The sequence below is a fragment of the Sus scrofa genome, chromosome 15, assembly GCF_000003025.6.
Source record: "Sus scrofa isolate TJ Tabasco breed Duroc chromosome 15, Sscrofa11.1, whole genome shotgun sequence".
In the NCBI taxonomy this organism is placed as follows: Eukaryota; Metazoa; Chordata; class Mammalia; order Artiodactyla; family Suidae; genus Sus; species Sus scrofa.
In genome coordinates, this window is record NC_010457.5 from 87383289 (window position 1) to 87402196 (window position 18908).

General features: G+C 34.8%; 1 protein-coding gene across 6 annotated transcripts in view; it reads left to right on the forward strand.

The window, feature by feature from the left end:
- Positions 1-18908, forward strand: part of SSFA2 (sperm specific antigen 2) — a 91676-nt gene that overhangs the window by 56872 nt on the left and 15896 nt on the right. For 5 of the 6 annotated variants that reach the window (XM_021076137.1, XM_021076138.1, XM_021076136.1 and 2 more), the window contains 7 exons: positions 153-209; positions 2429-2468; positions 2552-2650; positions 4351-4559; positions 5431-6122; positions 13506-13578; positions 18491-18579. In XM_021076137.1, the coding sequence (XP_020931796.1) occupies positions 153-209; positions 2429-2468; positions 2552-2650; positions 4351-4559; positions 5431-6122; positions 13506-13578; positions 18491-18579 (1259 nt within the window). The remainder of the gene's footprint in view (positions 1-152; positions 210-2428; positions 2469-2551; positions 2651-4350; positions 4560-5430; positions 6123-13505; positions 13579-18490; positions 18580-18908) is intronic. The other variant, XM_021076141.1, reaches the window with a different exon arrangement.

Here is an 18908-nt window from a genome sequence, read left to right on the forward strand (position 1 = left end):
TAATCAGAATAATTTATGAGTACATTCAGGTCTAAAACACTTTAGTGTGTCTTATATATTGCTTGGTCGATTTGTTTTAATTAAATCAGTGATTTTATGTGGGGGTAAGGAAGAACAGAATACCAGGATGAATCTTCTAATGATTCTCTCAGGTGTGCTTGTGAGAAATGGAGGAAGTTTTGAAGATGATTTGTCATTGGGAGCTGAAGGTATGTATGCTTATTTGGAAGAACTGCATTTTCTTACTCTTTAAAAAAAAAGAGAGAGAGTCCAGTGCTTTCAGCGTTATGATCCCCAGAGTTAAATTTAAAATTCTTGAAAGTGGTTCAGGCACATTTTATAGAAACTTTTCATGTTAATAATCTAGTCAGAGCCTGTAGGATACCTGTAGGAGTGGTTCTGGAAAACCATTGTGAAACTTCCATGTCTTCCTTGGGCATAAATGCTTAAAGGAACTATTTGGGGGCAAACAATGGTGATATAACAGAGGGAAGAATTGTCCCACAAAAGGGAGGAAGCTTAAATATTTATAGATGAAAAGACTATTGAAGTTTATTTTAGTGTGAGGTCGCCTTATGTCAGACTTAGAGCTGCAGTTGTCTTCTTTGCATTCAAGTGTCTGTCTTTCCCACTTACTCTTTTTCCAGCTTTTTAGAAGATTAAAGGGCAAAGACAAAATAAAGTTATTAGAATTTAATTAAAAGTCATTTTGCTGATGTGTATTCAAGGCTGTGTTAGGATTGTAAAAGTGTAATGTGCTAGGTTTAAATTCTCACAGGTTATATAATCTTTATTTATATGGATTCATAATAAAGCTTTCCATGGTGTAAAATTAAGAATTTTTTATTTTTACTAGTATTTTAAGATTATTGATAACTGTATAGCTGGGCTGTTAATGTGTACTTTGTATAAAAAAGGAATTTTTAAGGACTTTATTAAAACTTCTTGAATTGTAAGTTGATGAATAGTGAATTTATACACTGAATTTAATATCCTTGATCTTTTGCTGTTTTAAATCAACTTATTTAGGACCTTCTAACATTGAAAACTCTAGAGTATATGAATATATTAGTTTTTGTATTTCTGTTAATATGTTGTAAAGGAGTTAACTCTATAAAGAGCTTAAAAACTTAACTGCTTCCCAATCAGTATAGTTGAACACACTGTTCAACCCTTTATTAAAATGCATTGCAATGTTACTGTACATAGCACTTTTGATATATGCCTTAGTAGTTTCACAATATGGAATTTTCTTTTAAGACTTCATTTTTTTTCTAAAAGCAGTTTTAGGTTCACAGAAAAAGGGGAAGGTCCAGAGATTGCTTATGTACTCCCTCCCCCAGATATGCATAGCCTCCCCCATTATCAGCATCACCCACCAGAATAGTATATATGTTACAATTAATGAACCCATAGTCCTTAGTTTACACTGGAATTCACTCTTGGTCTTGCACATTCTGTGGGTTTATACAAATGTGTAGTGACATGTATCTATCATTTTGATATCACATGGTGTATTTTCACTTCCCTAAAAATCCTTTGTGTTCTGTATGTTTATCCATACTGAATGATTTTATTGGAAGCCAGATTCATAAAGGAAGTGCCAGAGAAGAGTGGAGCTATTATGTTGTTTTACTGAAAATTGTTAAGATTATTTTCATTCATACAATAAATATTTATTGAGTGCTGTGTGTTAGACACCTTTCTGGTGGATATACAAAGAAATGTAAGAAATTGCCATGCCCCTGCAGATCAGAAAAGAAAAAAAAAAAGGTCTGGTGTGTTGAAAAAGATATTCTTTATATTTGTCTATAAAATTTAAATGCAGTAAATTTATCTCACTCTAATCTTAATAGTTAATACATTTATTTGATTTGAACTTGTAAGTCTAGGATAAACTTGAAAGGTAGTTTTTAAAAGAAAGCTTATGTTGAAATGAGTAAAAATTTTCAAAGTATGTGCATGAAAAATTGCTTGTAACTAGAGTGAATTACCAGCCTTATAAAAACCACATTAGAATACATATATTCTGTTGTCACACTTAAATAATGCTAAATCATGTTTTTGCTTATCTGGTGTTCTTTACTAACAGCTTTTAAATTTAGTAATTAGAACCACATATCTTCTTTCTAATTTTAAACCATTTAACAAATTTAATTATTTATGTCTTTTTATTTTAAACATTCAGCGGAAGTAGTTTTACATTGCTAACAAACAAAAACAAAAATGCCCTCCAAAAGCTACTGATTCTGTTCTTAGCTCTTTGTGTATTACCTTTAGTGGTGCAGATTTAATGAGCCAAGACAAGAGTTTTGCATATTAAGCATTTAGCTATAATAATGTTGCTAATTTGCTTTCTTAATATTATATTGTAGTAGTTACCGACCTACTAACAGTTGTGCTTTGCATTTATTCTTTTTACCTTTAGCCAACCACCTCCATGAAACCGATGCTCCAATTGAAAACTGGTATGTAGTTGTGTTTGTTTTTTTCATTATAAAAATGAACATTTATGAAAATAAGGTTTTATATAATCTAACTTTGTTTATAGCAATAATATCTTGGCCAAAGAGAGAAGACTACAGTTTCATCAGAAGGGGAGAAGTATGAATTCCACTGGATCCGGGAAAAGTAGTGGGACAGTCTCAAGGTAAGTTATTCTGAAGTTATGCTGCAATTATGTGTTGTGTTGTAGATGACCACTCTTATCCCTTTTTCAGTCTTGAATTTAGCTTGATAGTATGAAGTCGAAAGGAATCCCAGAGTGTGTCATGGATCAGCATAATTGATAGAAGCGTCTTTTTTTAAAGTTAAGATTGACTAAAAATTAACAAATACGGTAATAATGATGCAAGAGTCCATTAATAAGTATTTCAAACCTTATCAACAGCATGAAAGATGAAATCCGTAGTGGAATAATTTCTGTGTCCAAAAAACTCCATTCTGCTTGGGCCTTAAGTTACTCTGACATAAAAATCAGAAGAAACCTTTCTAATTCAAAGCTTGATATTTAAGTATAGATTTATCTTTATACAAAACCAAAGTATTTAAAACTATATATTTTTTGTAATATTTTGCTTTGCTCATCATCTGTAATGCAAAACAACTGTCCGTTTGAGTATAGCAAAACCAGTCAAGAAAATTGGTAATAATAATGGTGTAATCTTAGTGCAGAGAAAATTTTGAAACTATTATAACAGTATTCCTTTAGTCATTGACCATCAAAAGAATTATAATGTAACTCTAAATCCTGGTTTTTTGTTTTTTGTTTTTTGTTTTTGGCTGCACTCGCAGCATATGAAGGTTCTTGGGCCAGGGATCAAACCTGCACCACAACAATGATTTGAGCCACTGTACACTGAACCTTTAACCCACTTAGCCACTAGGGAACTCAAATATATATTTTTTACACTGTATATTAAAATAAGTAAATACATGTGCCTGTGGGATCGGTTTAAACTATTATCCAAATTATTGTTTGGGAATTTGAGCATTTTCTCTGAAACAAATTGAAATTTCGTTCTGCTCAAGTTCTGTCTCTAACATTCCTATTTTCCCCAGTGAGTCTCAGCTTGGATTATCACAGGTACAAGATAAGGGTTAATAAATGTTTAATTCCCAATAAAATTAGAACAAGAAGTTACCTTTGTGTAATCCATGCTATCCTTAACTTCACTCCTCCTACTTCCTGAGTGCAAGTAGTTAGAGAAAAGTTGAAAGTAAGCTCCTCCCTCACTTTCCTGAGATCAGCTGTGACCTGTATTGCCTCTTCCAGGACAGCCAACGATAGCAGAAAAACTCAAGATCTGCTTAATATCCTTTGGTACCAAAGTTGTACCAACTTTCTATTGTATTTTTCCTTTTCATTTTTTCTTTAATCTATTCACTCCTTGTTCTCCTTATCTGTCATTTAATTGTTTAGTTGCTTGAAATCTCTTAAAATGACCAAAAAAATAAGGTGAGGGATCCCTTAGAGAGTCTTTTCTTTAATCTATTTACTCCTTATTCTCCCTGTCTGTCATTTAATTGTTTAGTTACTTGAAATCTCTTAAAATGACCAAAAAAAAAAATAAGGTGAGGGATCCCTTAGAGAGTCTCTTACTGAGTGTGTTCTTAGGGCTTAGCTCTTTTTCCTAATAAGAACAGCTTGAGAGAACAGACCTTTTTAAAGTGTTATTTATTGCATTTGGTACACAGTGTATAAAGGTGCTGAAATAAATAATGGTTGAAAGAGCAGAAGCTCTAGAAAAATATTTTATTATAAGAAAGCAGGAATATGAATTCCTTTATACAGTGATGTGTGGACTGTAAACTTATTTTATATCTTAATGTTTTCTTTTTCTTTTTTAGTGTTTCAGAATTGCTGGAACTTTATGAGGAAGATCCTGAAGAAATTCTGTATAATCTTGGATTTGGACGAGATGAACCAGATATTGCTTCTAAAATTCCTTCCAGATTTTTTAATTCATCATCATTTGCCAGAGGAATAGATATTAAAGTATTTTTAAGTGCTCAAATGCAACGAATGGAAGTAGAAAATCCAAATTATGCTTTAACAAGTAAGGTTTTTAAATGTTAGCATATTATTTTAAAAATTATGGCATCCACGGTAATGTCTTATTTTTTAAAGGCATATTAATTTCTAGGTATAGCAGTGGAAATTTAATGACTGAGGTTGATAAAATAGCTGTTTTACTTATTCTGAATTTTTATTATTCTATTTATAGAAGTTAATTTACCTATTTTTCCCTCCTCCCCCTGCCAGTTCTTGATTTACTTAAGTATTACCTTGTAGAATGTAGCTTACTTGTAGAACCTTATACTTATCACCAGATTGCTTTTGTTCGAGAAGGAAAGAAGTAGAGGAGGGGTCTTGTTACTATTAGTTGAAGTCAGTCAATTTTAGGTGCTTTTCTGTAAATATACAATAGTATATTTGATGATTTTTCATGTTATGTCTTTGCTTATTTTTTCTCTCTTGACCAGAATCCAAAAATGGGGTCTCTAGGTGGTCCTTAGATTAGCTTTAAGAGCTCTATACATTCAACCTCCCTTCTCTTAGGTATAAAACATATACTTAACTGTACTTTATTAGAACATATGGAAGACTTCAGGACCTAAAAGCAGAATCACAGCTATAGATCAATAGATAGTCCTTTCTGTTTTATTCAGTTTTGTGCTTTTTTTTTTGGATCTTTCAAAATGTAAATTCTAGTGCTTAGAGTGAAGAATCTTTTCTCTTTCTCCACAGTAAATGTGGAGAAGCTTTAACTGTTAAATAAGGAAAAAAATCTGGTTTCATAATCTTTGTGATCTTGGTTCAGTTATTTGAATTTTGAACAATAGTAATGTCCTGTTACTGTATGTGTGTGTATATATCTACATGTAAACATAAATATATTTATAATTAATGATTTTTTCTTTTTATAGGCCGTTTTCGTCAAATTGAAGTGCTTACTACTGTGGCCAATGCATTTTCTTCTTTGTATTCCCAAGTCTCTGGGACTCCCCTGCAGAGAATTGGAAGTATGTCCTCAGTGGCCTCCAACAAGGAGGCAGACTCACCTCCACCTTTAACTCGAAGTAACACTGCAAATCGCTTAATGAAAACACTATCAAAACTAAACTTATGTGTTGATAAAACAGAGAAAGGAGAAGGTAGTACTCCTTCCCCAGCAACTGAAAAAGGAAAGAATCTAAATGTTTCAGTGGTGGAAGAAAGTGGCATTAAAAATGATCAAAAGTCTCAAAAAATTGTGAAGAAGAAAGACTCTTCTTATATGTTGGCTACAGTTAAAGAAGAAGTATCAGGGAGTCCAGCAGCTATTATGGAAAATGCTGACATTGATAGACCCTCTGAAGAAGCAGACAGTAATTTTAACCAAGAAACTGAAAGCGGGCATACTCAGAGCCATGAAAATAAACTGGGTGAGGAATCTGGTATTATAGAAACTGATTTAGGTAGCGATTCCAACTTGTCTAGCCACAGTGACCTGGAAAATAGCGGGGAGCCAAAAAGTGTCGCTATGTCCACAACTGAAAAAGAGCCATGTGCGCCGTTGACGATCCCGTCCATAAGAAATATAATGGCACAGCAGAAGGACTCCTTTGAAATGGAAGAGGTAGGTAAAACATTACCGAGACCTGTTTCACAGTGAATTAGGAAAAAAGGTGCCAAAAATGAAGGGTGCTAATAAATTTATTCTAGGAAAAAATTACCCTAATTTTGACTTGCCAGGTTTTTTGTATTTCATAAACTAAGAGGTGCTCTCAGGATTATGTGATGTCAAGAAAATGGCCCCTCTAGGTCTTCTGTCGTCCATTGCTGATACTTGAAATTTAACTCTTTCTCAGTTTAGGCTTTTGATGCCCTGAGAAAGCCCTGAAGCACCCTATTCAAATTCAGATCAATATTGCAAAATAGGTAAAAACACAGGCTCTGAAATCAAACAAGTTTGAGTTCTGGGCCAATGAATTGCTCTGTGCCTTTGGGCGAGGTTTTCTTAGTGCATCTCTTCTTAGTGTGAAGATTTTGAGCATAGATAGAGGTATAGGCATAGCATGATTTTGAGTATGGGACTAGAAAGAACATAAAGATATGTATTTGAAGGGGAGAAAGGGGGACCCTCCAGGAAGGTTTGAAAGGCCACTGAACAGGATTTCTGCACCTTCAGAAGACCATTGTTTGTTTACATTTTTTTTTTAATCTAGTGATAGTCTTAATTTTTTTACATAAATTTGAATTGGACAAGATAAAAATATTCATTCAGATGAGGATCAGCTAAAACTTAGGCTTAGGAGCTATATATTTTGGGGCAGAAAACTGAAGTTTATTAAGCACCTACCTTGCAGCAATCAAGGCCACTGTATTAGGCCCTTGAGTACTTCTCTTCAGTGCATGAGGCTAGCAGTGCTGGTCTTATTTTACACATGATGAAACTGAGCCATGCATGTACTGCTGATGAGTTGTGGCTATAAATTATGTAATACTCAATTTTTTTTTGTTAAAATTTATTATAGAATAGTTTTAGTAATAATGAAGCATTTTTTAGAATCACACAGGATTATTTTAGGAACTAGGAAATGGGATAATTTATTCTGCCCATAAAATGTCCCCTTAGGTGAGTGTGTATCTTTCATATCAGTTAAGATTTTTCGTTATTGCAAAATTTCAATTACTTTCTTTTTTTTTTTTTTTCCTTCTTCTTGGTCTTTTGTCTTTTTAGGGCCACACCCCCCGGTATATGGAGGTTCCCAGGGGGTCGAATCAGAGCTGTAGCTGCTGAGCGAGGCCAGGGATTGAATTTGTCTCCTCAGGGATTCTAGTCCGGTTCATTAACCACTGAGCCATGATGGGAACTCCCCCCAAATTTCAATTACTAATACACCTTTTTTTTTGCGGTCTTTGAATGCATCTTAATAGTTTAATTCCAATTAAAAAGTGAAATAAAAAGGGAACAAGAGCAGTCCTTTTAAATATTTTTACTTTTTTTTTATAAGATTCTTTCTCATTATAATGAGTTCAGAAAATGACAACTTCAATTAGGACATTTTTGTTCCATTCTGTTTTTGACTTTGTTTTGGTCTAAACTTGTCCCAACATTCTTATTAAAGTATAACTTCTTGCCTTCTTTAGGGCCCCTTTTTCTATGCCAATGACACATGACAGTTTCCTTGTTTTAATACAGTTGCGGAGTACAGATGTTTGTTACATACTTACTGATGTAGGTGACTCAGATGAGAAGATATTATTATATGTTGCTTTTTAATTTCTAGAATTCCTGATTTCTAGGCTTTAGTTTTTAATTACTGATACCATACTTAAAACATCTTTACAACTTTTATAAGGTGCTAGATATATGTACTTTGACAGCAAGTGAACATTTAATGATACGCTGGCTTTTTTTTTTTTTTTTTTGCTCCCTCTGCTGGCAGAAGCAGTTAATGAAGAAAGTAACTTGACATTGAAATGAACTTTTTTTTTTTTTTTTTTTTGAAGTACAAGAGTATAGGCGTTGGTTTAAGAATAATGGAAGACTTCTGTTTTCAAAAAAAGAATGTATGGTCAACCGTAGACACACTGTAAATACAGGGAATTTTAAGGATAATCCTTATTTAGATATACTTCAAACATAGATAAAAACCTCCTAGAATTGTGTTTTTATCCCTTTGGGAACTTTAGAGAAAGCTTGTAGAACAATGGATAAAGAAAGGAAATAATGTGTTTCTTTAATTTCCTCTTCTCCCAAGTTTGTTGAATCATACTGACAAATGAAGAGAACAATCTTATTAGAGCAAATTTTTAGGTCCCATTGAAATAGGTTGTTACAATTTTTCTTTTGGACTTCTTTCCCTTGAGGTTTGATTCCTAGTGGGAACTTTCTTCCTGTAAAAACAGTGAATAAATATAAGTTAGAGAACGCGTACTCTCTCTCTCTCATTGTAAGCCAGTTTTCCAGCAGATTAACTGAATGCCAGCTGCTTTGGGTGGCTGGGTGGCAGAAAATGTCGCAGATATGTCACTGTGCATGAAGCTGCCTAATACTCTGAGGCAGAAGGTAAGACCTGACAGTCACCAGGAGCAAAGAAGGGAATATTTAAATGTAAAAAGAGTTAAATAGATGACAAGACTAAAGTTATGGAGAATGAAAGTGACTATCTCTTATGATGAAAAAAAAAAAAAAGGCCAGAGACTGTTTCAATTACAGGTCAGTTTGCCTTATGAAAAATAGCTTGTAGGCTATGTTTAAATGTATCTAAATGTTGTAAAACTATTCTTGAGTTTTCTAATTGTTAGTAACTTGCTTAGATAATTCTTATGATCTTATTGAGAAATTATTTATATTGAATAAATACATCATGATGTCTCTCTAGAACCATAGATAAGTAGTATGAACAACTCATAGTTAAACCAGAATGATTCTGCACCGTGAGCAGTTGCTCATCTTTTAATAAATGAAAAATTTCTCATACTTTAGAGGAAAGAGAACTTTATCTGTGTATTTCTATAAACAAGTTGTCCTTTGTCTCTCTCTTTTTTGTCTTTTAGGGCCGCACCCATGGCATATGGAGGTTCCCAGGCTAGGGGTGGAATTGGAGCTGTAGCTGCCAGCCTACACCACAGCTAACAGCAATGTCGGATTCTTAACCCACTGAGCTAAGCCAGGGATCCAGCCCATGTCCTCATGGATACTAACTAGTTGGTTTGTTACTGCTGAGCCACGATGGGAACTCCTGTCCTGTGTCTCTTTACTCTATAAATAGGTTTACATTTAAATATAAATATTATTGGCATTATATACAATTTTTTAAGCTGCTCAAATTTTAGAAGGTGTTTCTGATCCTTTCTTTATACATATTGTTGATCTAACTAATGTCCTTCATTACTTATTTTTAGCCATTAAGTTTTGGGATTCTTTTTATTAGATTTACTAGCCTTGGTTAAAGTAATTACAAATCAGTCAGACACCTGACAGTTAAGTTGTTTCTTTGGCCTTTCAAATTTGACTGTATGTATTTTGAAGGCAAATAACATGTCTGTAGTTGAATAGGAACTTGAACATGACATACACACTGACGTCTGTTGTTTTAAATCCCAATTAACCACTAAGTTTTGTTATTCGATATTTATCTAAGAGAATGTTAACTTTTTTGGTTTTCACCTGACAGTAAAAGTAAACCATATATATATGTGTGTGTGTATATACAACTTGAAAGTTTTTTAAAAATGAAATTTTTCAACTAATTATACAATTATAAGCTAGCATAGAAGGATTTTTGAATTCACTTTCCAGCTTTTTCCTTTTATGGATAAGGAAGCATTTCCCTCCAGTATTTCAAATTGCTTGGCAGCAGTGGCTCTCCATCGTCTTTCCGAGGGATGCAATGCCCTTTAGTATCAGTGCCTTACCCAGGGGCTGTCAGGGTATGGAGTTCTGGAGATGCAGAGGGAGATCTGTTGTAAATCTTCACCACTTTACCAAAAAATACATTGCTTACGGTCACACTTGGTCATCCTAAGGACATGTGAGGTAGGAGCTCCAAACTTTATTTTTCAGTTAAGAAAACTGAGATAATTATCACCAATAATTCAGATAATTGTCTGAAGCCATTCAGCCACTAAGTGGTACGAGTAAGACTTGACTTTGAGTCTTTGTACAAACCAGCTCCTTTTGACTACAACATATAACTTGGTCAAGATCAGACTGGTTGATAGGGTCAGACATTGCACAAGAACTCAGGTCATCTGATGCATAGCTCCGTGCCTATTTTTGGAAAATTAATGCTTTCCTTGAATTGTTATGAGGTATCATTTAAAATGAGGCAGAAGAGTAATTTCTGAAGTTCCAGTTTGGGTTTTCTGCTATATGGTTCTCTTTAAACCTTAGAGGAGAGTTACTTGAGTTAGAACATTCTACATATTGCTGCTGTATAAAAAACACAGTACAATAGTATTGTGCCTCAAAGATGTGTTTTAGAATAAATGTGACAGATGTTTAAAGAGCCAAATTAGGTGTCTGCTGTGGTAACAAGACATTGACTAAAAAAGGTAAAATCTTGAAGTTCCCACTGTGGTGCAGTAGGTTAGTGATCCAGCTTATCTCTGGCATTGCTGATTTCTGGCCCTGGGCTGAGGTTCATTCCCCAGCCCATTGCAGTGGGTTAAGGATCTGGCATTGCCACAGCTGTGGTGTAGGCTGCAGATGCGGTTCTGATTTGATCCCAGTCCTGGAACTTCGTATTCCTTGGGTAAGGTTGAAAAAGAGAAAGAAAAAAGGTAAAATCTTTGATTAAAACATTTTTAAAATGTAGTAACTCAAATGTGTGGGTTATTCTAAAGTTGTTTTCTTAAAGCTTTAAATTCTTAAAGACATTGAGACCAAGTGATTTTATTATTTTGATTTAGTGGGTTTTTCGTGTTTTTGTTTTGTTTTGCTTTGTTTTTGTAATTTTTATTATGAAAAGTTTCAAACTTACCAAAAGATTAAGTAGTATGATGAAAACCCATTATTCATCACTCAATTCGATTATCAATATTTAGCTATAGTTAATAAAAGACCAATCCTGTAGCAAATGACCAGCATCCCACTGAGAATTTGAAACCATGGAATAGGAAAATCTAAGTTCTATGTTTGCATTATAATTTCTGTGGTGCCCCTCATCTTGAATTTGACTGCTTTTCTCTGCACAACTTTAACCAATAATGGAACATGATAAGCTATGAAATTCAACCATTATCACTGGCAAGTCTGTTTCTGTCTTCAGCAAGTGATTGATGATTTTGCTGAGTAAGTAGGAAGAAGGACCCTAACCTTAGTAGTTTTGTAGTAAAATATGATCCACTCAACTCCCTTTTAAGGGCCTTCTTTCACTTAATTCTGGAGTTTGTAGTGGCAGGAGAGAGGGAGATTTTTATTTTTTGGCCATAGAGTAGCATCTTGAAGGTAGTATAATGAAGATACTTATTTATTAAAGTCATGTTATCTTGTGACTAATTTTATAAATCTAAAGAATAAAATATGTGATAATTCTATTTAAAAATGAGAGGTTAGGGAGTCCTTTTGTGGCACAGCCAGTTGAGGACCTGGTATTGTCACTGCAGTGGATTGGGTTGCTGCTGTGGCTCTGGTTTGATCTCTGGCCCGGAAACTACCATATGCTATGAGTATGGCCAAAAAAACCTTTTTTTTTTTAATTTTGTAATGAGAGATCATAATCTCTTATCTCAGCTGAGATTCCTAGAATATAAGGAATTATATTAATATAATTAAAGAGACATTTGGATTTCTCTTACAGTTTTTTGGTCTGTTTGATACTTAGTTTACAGAAAACTCTTTGAAGTAGGCTAGGCCTAAATAGAGACTAATAATAGACCTTTTGTTGACTATAAAAAGAAAATGCATTTTGTTTCGTTGCACAGAAAACAATGGTTTCCTGTTGAACTTATGTGTGCTGCTTTGAAGAATATGATTTTTCAATAATAACAAAGAATAGTAGAAACCGTTTTATACATGATTTATAGGTGATGGTTTTAAATGACAGTATGCTTTCATTTTTAAAAGAAACATAACATTGGATTCATGGAACTGTGTAGAACAAAGATGACAGAACAGTTTTTAAATTGGGTAATATTATCTTTAACCTTTGGAAACTTTTTTCATGTTGGTCATTCCAGGCTCATTCCTATGGAATATTTCTTATTCTGGAGTGGATTTGTAGCTCAAAATTATGAGGGTTCTATCTAAAAGTCTGTTTATTTGCTCTCCACTTTGTTCAAGGCTGAAAGCCCAAATGTTTGACTAGTTTGCCCACTTTACTAGGATGTTATTAATTATTTTAAGAAATAATCATTACAGGGTAAAGTGTTGGGCATTAGTATTTTACCTCCCCGAATGTTTAAAGTTAATACAGAATTATGTTAGGGTAGATAGAGTATTTGGGGAGTGGGTGTGATGAATAAGGAATCTGAAAACCCTTAAATTATGTGGTCGTTCAGGTAGGGACAAAAAAAAACAACATAAAAGGACAGCTTGTGGGTTTGATACCTTCTTTGAACATAGTTTTCAGGGAGCATTTATGCTTAATATCTTTCAGTGTTTTAGTCCTATAATGAAACCTACTTTTTTCCTTGCAACTCCCAAGTTATTTATATCTTAAAAGAGTATTTGTGTCAGGAGAAAGAAGTCTTACACTTGAATGGTTTTTGATACCTGAAAATTTGTGGAGTTTTATAAGGTTTTGCATTGGGACATGATGTGCCATTTTTTCAAGGTGCAAAACTTGTGGCTATCCCAAGTGTGTGCCGCAGTGAGTGTATTAGCATTTCTCTTGGGATTGACCATACACTTTGAAGTTTAACATTTAGAGAAGAACTTTCCTTTATGGGTTTGTTTTTCATTTAATAGCAATTTTTTAATGAAGTAGTTTATACACATAGTTACTTTTCTTTGCTAGCTAGAAACATGCAGTCCTGTCAACTGAAAAATTGATCATAAAATTTAAATGTGGGACATTCTAACAATTTTGAGATAGAATATCTTGCACGTTTTAAATACGTAAAGCTGGGAGTTCCTGTCGTGGTGCAGCGGAGACGAATCCGACTAGGAACCATGAGGTTGTGGGTTCTATCCCCAGCCTCACTCAGTGGGTTAAGGATCTGGCATTGCCATGAGCTGTGGTGTAGGTCACAGACGTGGCTCGGATCTGGCATTGCTGTGGCTCTGGCATAGGCTGGCAGCTACAGCTCTGATTAGACCCCTAGCCTGGGAACCTCCATATGCCATGGGTGCGGCCCCCCCAAAAAATATATATGTATATATATACATATATGTGTGTGTGTGTGTGTGTGTGTGTATATACGTATATATATGTATATATACGTATATATATGTATATATAAAGCTTTGGTACTTTTCTAGCTAGGTTGGTTGTTTTGCAAATGATTAAGAGATATTCTTCTTTGCCATAGATTCTTTAACCTTTAACTACTTAAAATTCTTCTTTAGGTTCAAAGTACAGAGGGAGAAGTTCCTCATGTTCCAGCCACTTACCAGCTAGGCCTTAACAAGTCAAAAAGAGGTAAGAAGACCAAAATCCTCTAGGTCTTGAGCACATTGCGAAGTGTCCTTGGGTGATTTGGACGAGGGTAATTTTTAATCTGTCAGTATTTGTTGTGCTTATAAGTGTAAAAAGAAGATTAAGAACTCAGGCGTGGGAGTTCCCATTGTTGCTCAGGGGTTAACAAACCCAACTAGTATCCATGAGGACATGGGTTGGATCCCTGGCCTCCCTCAGTGGGTTAAGGATGCGGCATTGCCATGAACTGTGGTGTAGGTTAGCAGCTGCAGCTCCGATTTGACCCCTAGCCTGGGAACTTCCATATGCCATGGGTGCGGCCCTAAAAAGCCAAAAAAAAAAAAAAAAAAAAAAAAGGCTAGTTAAATTCAAACTATAGATCAAAGGTGAGTGGCTGTAGATATTGTTCTTCTCTTGAATTATTAATTATTGACTAAAGAGCCTTTGAATCCATTTCTTTCACTTTTAACTTGCAACAAGAATACATCTGACATCTTTAGTCAAAGCTTTTGAGATTTAGAGAAAAGGAGATTTTTAAGATTTAGAGAGGAAGTTAAAATGACCACTGAAGGTAGGACTGTTTATTTTTAGAACTTTACACTTGCTGAACCACCCTGTTTTTTTGTTTTTATTTTTAAGCAAAGATTCATATGTATGCCTAGAATAGGAAATTACATGTTTATTCTTTTCTGATCTCTGAAGTGACTTCATAAGAGACAATTTGCATACAGTGTTTCTTTCATTGCAGTTTGGTACTAAGAAACAGGAGCTGCACTCTCACTAGGTCACCACATTTCTGGTCAGGCACAAAAATGAGCTTTCCTGATTAATTTTCCTCCCCTTGTGAATCCATAAATATATGTGTTCTTGAGCTGTAAGGCAGAGTTTACAGCCCTCCAGGAATCTCTGCTTTAGATTGGTAGACAAGGGGTGCATTGGAAAAAGCTGCGTGCCTTTGTCAAAGCGGGGACAAAAACAGTATGATAACTTTAAGATCTTTGAAGAGTAAGCTTCCTGTGGTGGGAAAGATGAAATGTGGTTTGTATTCACATCTGCTTCTTCCTCCTATCAGTGTAGGAACACTTATTTCTTGTGGCATAAGTAAAAATGTTAACGTTTTTTGGAATCATATCTTTAAAATTAACAGTAAAATGGTTTTGTGTGTGCATAAGAGAAAGGGAGAGAGAACAATGTAGTGTTTTAGTCATTTTTGATTAGCCTGTCAAATGTTGATAATATGATATGCAACTATCTTAGATAATCATAGTGGCAGAATTAGAATCACTGGTTAACATTTCAGAACATTAGTAAAAATGCCTAGAGTACATGTATAAAAATATTTCACACTTTAGTGATAGGACTTTTAGTAAGTTACAGTGATCTTAATCTCAAACCCAGTTCTGGTTTATATACTGAAGTCTAGAGAGGCTTAGTGACTCAACTCTTATCACAAGCTAACCATTCAGTAGGTATGTTAAGAATGGTGCAACATTTTCTTATTGCCAAAGATTTACAGTCTTTTCTCTGGTGTAGCTAAATAGTAGATGGGTTTAGCTAATAGAGAGGTGTTGTTTTGTTTCTCTATGACTTTGGATAAGTAGAATTTCCATTTTGTTTTGTTCTCACTTTAATGTTTACTCTAACTTCCTATTTTTTAATTGGAAATAATCTCTTAGCTCTTCATTTAGAGCAGAGGTTTTTTTATTTATTTATTTAATTATTTACTTTAGTTCTGCCTTCTTTGGTGAACTGTGTTTTTTGTGAAACTGAAATGTCTGGCTAAAGAACCTGGATTGTGGTTTATAGTTTCCAAGCAGTTTCACCTACATTCTGCTTAGTGTCTGAAGTAACCCTGTGAGGTAGAAGAATTATCATACCATTTTTTGGAGGAGAGAATTGCTTGTGATGAGAAAGCTGAGACTTGAATCCAGGCCTCCTTGTTCTTCCCACTGCCTGACACCTGCTCTGAAACCTAAGCAGTTTATGCTTGCCCTTCCGTGTGTGAATTTAGACAGGGCCACCCACAGAGGGGTGCTCTCGGCACAGACTTTACTCTGCTGTGGATAAAACAGATCTTAGCAGAGAGAACCTGAGCAGAGATGGTCAGTGCTTCCTGGGCTCTTTGGCAGCTGCCCTTTGCCCAGGTGGAAAGAGCAGTTTCACTTCTAAATCCTTTCAGCACCTGTTTCATTCTGTTGTTGAAGTAAGAGATGGTTATCATTGATTCATTCAGCAAACATGTTTTATTGTTGGCTTGCTCTGGGTACTTGGGATACAAAGAAGAAATAAAAAGTTCCTGTCTTCAGAACGTAGGCAGTCTAGTTTTATTAAAAAAAAAAAAAGACATGCAGGCATATAATTATGATGGCTGTGATGTTAATCATTTTCTCAAAGAATGTAATGCATAATTAGTACCTAAGGTGACAGCTTACTGCAACTCAGTTTCACAATTATTCCAAATTACCTAGATTTACCAGGGATATTTTGTTAATTTCAAAATTATGTTATGGAATTCTTTTAAATTTTTAATGGGAAAAATATTATTCCATTTAATGTGGCTCCAGATTGAACCTAAGGTTATAATAGTCAAGCAACCTTTAATTAATTTTGGATTTTATTCTTTTTTTTTTTTTTTTTTTTGGTGCTTTTAGGGCTGCACCCGAGGCACATGGAGTTCCCAGGCTAGGGGTGGAATGGGAGCTGTAGCTGCTGGTCTGCACCACAGCCAAAGCAAGCTGTATCTGTGACCTACACAGTAGCCCACTGAGCGAGGCCAGGGATTGAGCCCATGTCCTCATGAATACTAGTTAGGTTCGTTACTGCTGAGCCATGATGGGAACTCCTTATTCACATATATTATCAAGTATTTTCTATCAGACAAATCTTAAATGAACGTGGACTTGGTAGACACTTTATTTAGCCCGTTGCTTTTGAAGTTCTAACAGAACCTGACTGTCTCATGAAGCGTCTCCATCAGTGAATTTAGTAGTTGTAAAGTCTGCCCTACTCTGGTATTTACAGTGTGGCTTGGGCATATAATCATGCCTGCTGTGCTTAGTAGATATTTTTATTTTTATTTTTATTTTAGTTTTTGTCTTTTTAGGGCCGCACCTGTGCCATGTGGAGGTTTCCCAGTTAGGGGTCAAATTGGAATGTAGTTGCCAGCCTACACCACAGCCACCTGGGATCCGAGCCGCATCTGTGACCTACACTACACAGCTCATGGCAATGCCTGATCCTTAACCCACTGAGCAAGGCCAGGGATTGAACCCCTGTCCTCACGGATACTAGTCAGATGCGTTTCTGCCAAGCCATGATGGGAACTCCCGTAGTTGGTTTTTTTAAATTACTTGAAAAAAAATTTTTTTAGGTTATACCAACCAGGAATTAGATGTTTACAGACCAAAAATAAATAAATAAATAAATAACAAGTTTATTATAAAACTAATACTATTATGTATCAGTTGAATCTGACTTTCATGTAGTTGTTAAGAAATTATTGTTTCAGGAGGTCCCACCTTGGTGCAGTGGGTTAAGGATCCAGTGTTGTCTCTGCAGCAGCTTGCATTGCTGCTGAGGTGTGGGTTCAATTCCTGGTCCAGTGCAGTGTGTTAAAAGGATCTGGTCTTGCTGCAGCTGTGGCTCGGATTTGATGCCTGGCCCAGGAATTTCATATGCCACAGGGCAGCCCCCCCCCAAAAAAAAGAAAAGAAGGAATAACTGTTTCATAACTTACAAATGTTTGCATCATTTGAAACATCACAGGCATTTGAGTACTATTGCATATAAATTATTTAATTTGTTGGCCTTAATTGTATTTTTATTTTACTAGGAAGGTAATAGAAGTTTTAACATTTTACATTTAAGTTTCTAATTTTGCTTACTAAATATCTTTACATATTTACATAATGAAAATTGTTCACTTTTCATAAATAAAATGAACTTTTATTTTTTTTTCCCACTGTACAGCAAAGGAATCAAGTTATCCTTACATGTATACATTTTTTCCCCCACCCTTTGTTTTGTTGCAATATGAGTATCTAGACATAGTTCTCAATGCTACTCAGCAGGATCTCCTTGTAAATCTATTCTGAGTTGTGTCTGATAAGCCCAAGCTCCCGATCCATCCCACTCCCTCCCTCTCTCATCAGGCAGCCACAAGTCTATTCTCCAAGTCCATGATTTTCTTTTCTGAGGAGATGTTCATTTGTGCTGGATATTAGATTCCAGTTATAAGTGATATCATATGGTATTTGTCTTTGTCTTTCTGGCTCATTTCACTCAGGATGAGATTCTCTAGTTCCATCCATGTTGCTGCAAATGGCATTAGTCATTCTTTTTTTATGGCTGAGTAGTATTCCATTGTGTATATATACCACATCTTCCGAATCCAATCATCTGTCGATGGACATTTGGGTTGTTTCCATGTCCTGGCTATTGTGAATAGGGCAGTGAACATGCGGGTGCATGTGTCTCTTTTAAGTAGAGTTTTGTCCGGATATATGCCAAGAGTGGGATTGCGGGGTCATATGGAAGTTCTATGTATAGATTTCTAAGGTATCTCCAAACTGTTCTCCATAGTGGCTATACCTGAACTTTTATTTTTATTAGAGCTAGTTTTTATTTCAGCCGGTTGTCCTCCAGGGTTAAGATATTAATTGCATTTATCACAGTAAATTTTAATTAGTGCTTAGTTAATAACTGAACACTAAAAATTTCTGATCTTTTTTTTTAGTTTTAGTTTTAATTCAGGTTACTTCTTGTGTTTTGAAGCCACAGTTTTTCATAAGTGACAGTACTTTTCTAAGAAAGACTACTGTTGTATTCATATATCTGTTGGGAATCATATATCTAATAATATTGTACTCATTGAAGACTTGTTTAGCAGTTTTGTGTAACTACATTTCTTTTGTAGATCAACTATTACGTACTGCAAGTCAACACTCTGATAGCAGTGGTTTTGCTGAAGATTCAACAGACTGCCCCTCCCTTAATCATCTTCAGGTAAAATTTCCTATTTTATTTAGGCACTATGATTTACCTCTTTATATTTAGGTGATTTTTCACTACCTATATATTTCAAGACACTCTGTTATAATCTTTATTTTTCAAATAATACTAAGACTACAATTCTGAGATGCAGATGTAGTCTGAGTGTTTAACTACAAATTTTAGGTTACACTAATTCTTTATATCTCTCTGATTGAATATTTAAAAACAACAACAACAAAAAACTTCTCCATTATTTTTGGATCACTGGTATGAACAGTTGTTTTAATCCTTAACCTAATCTGTCTGTTATTTTACCATCATTGTATGTCAGTATTTTACAG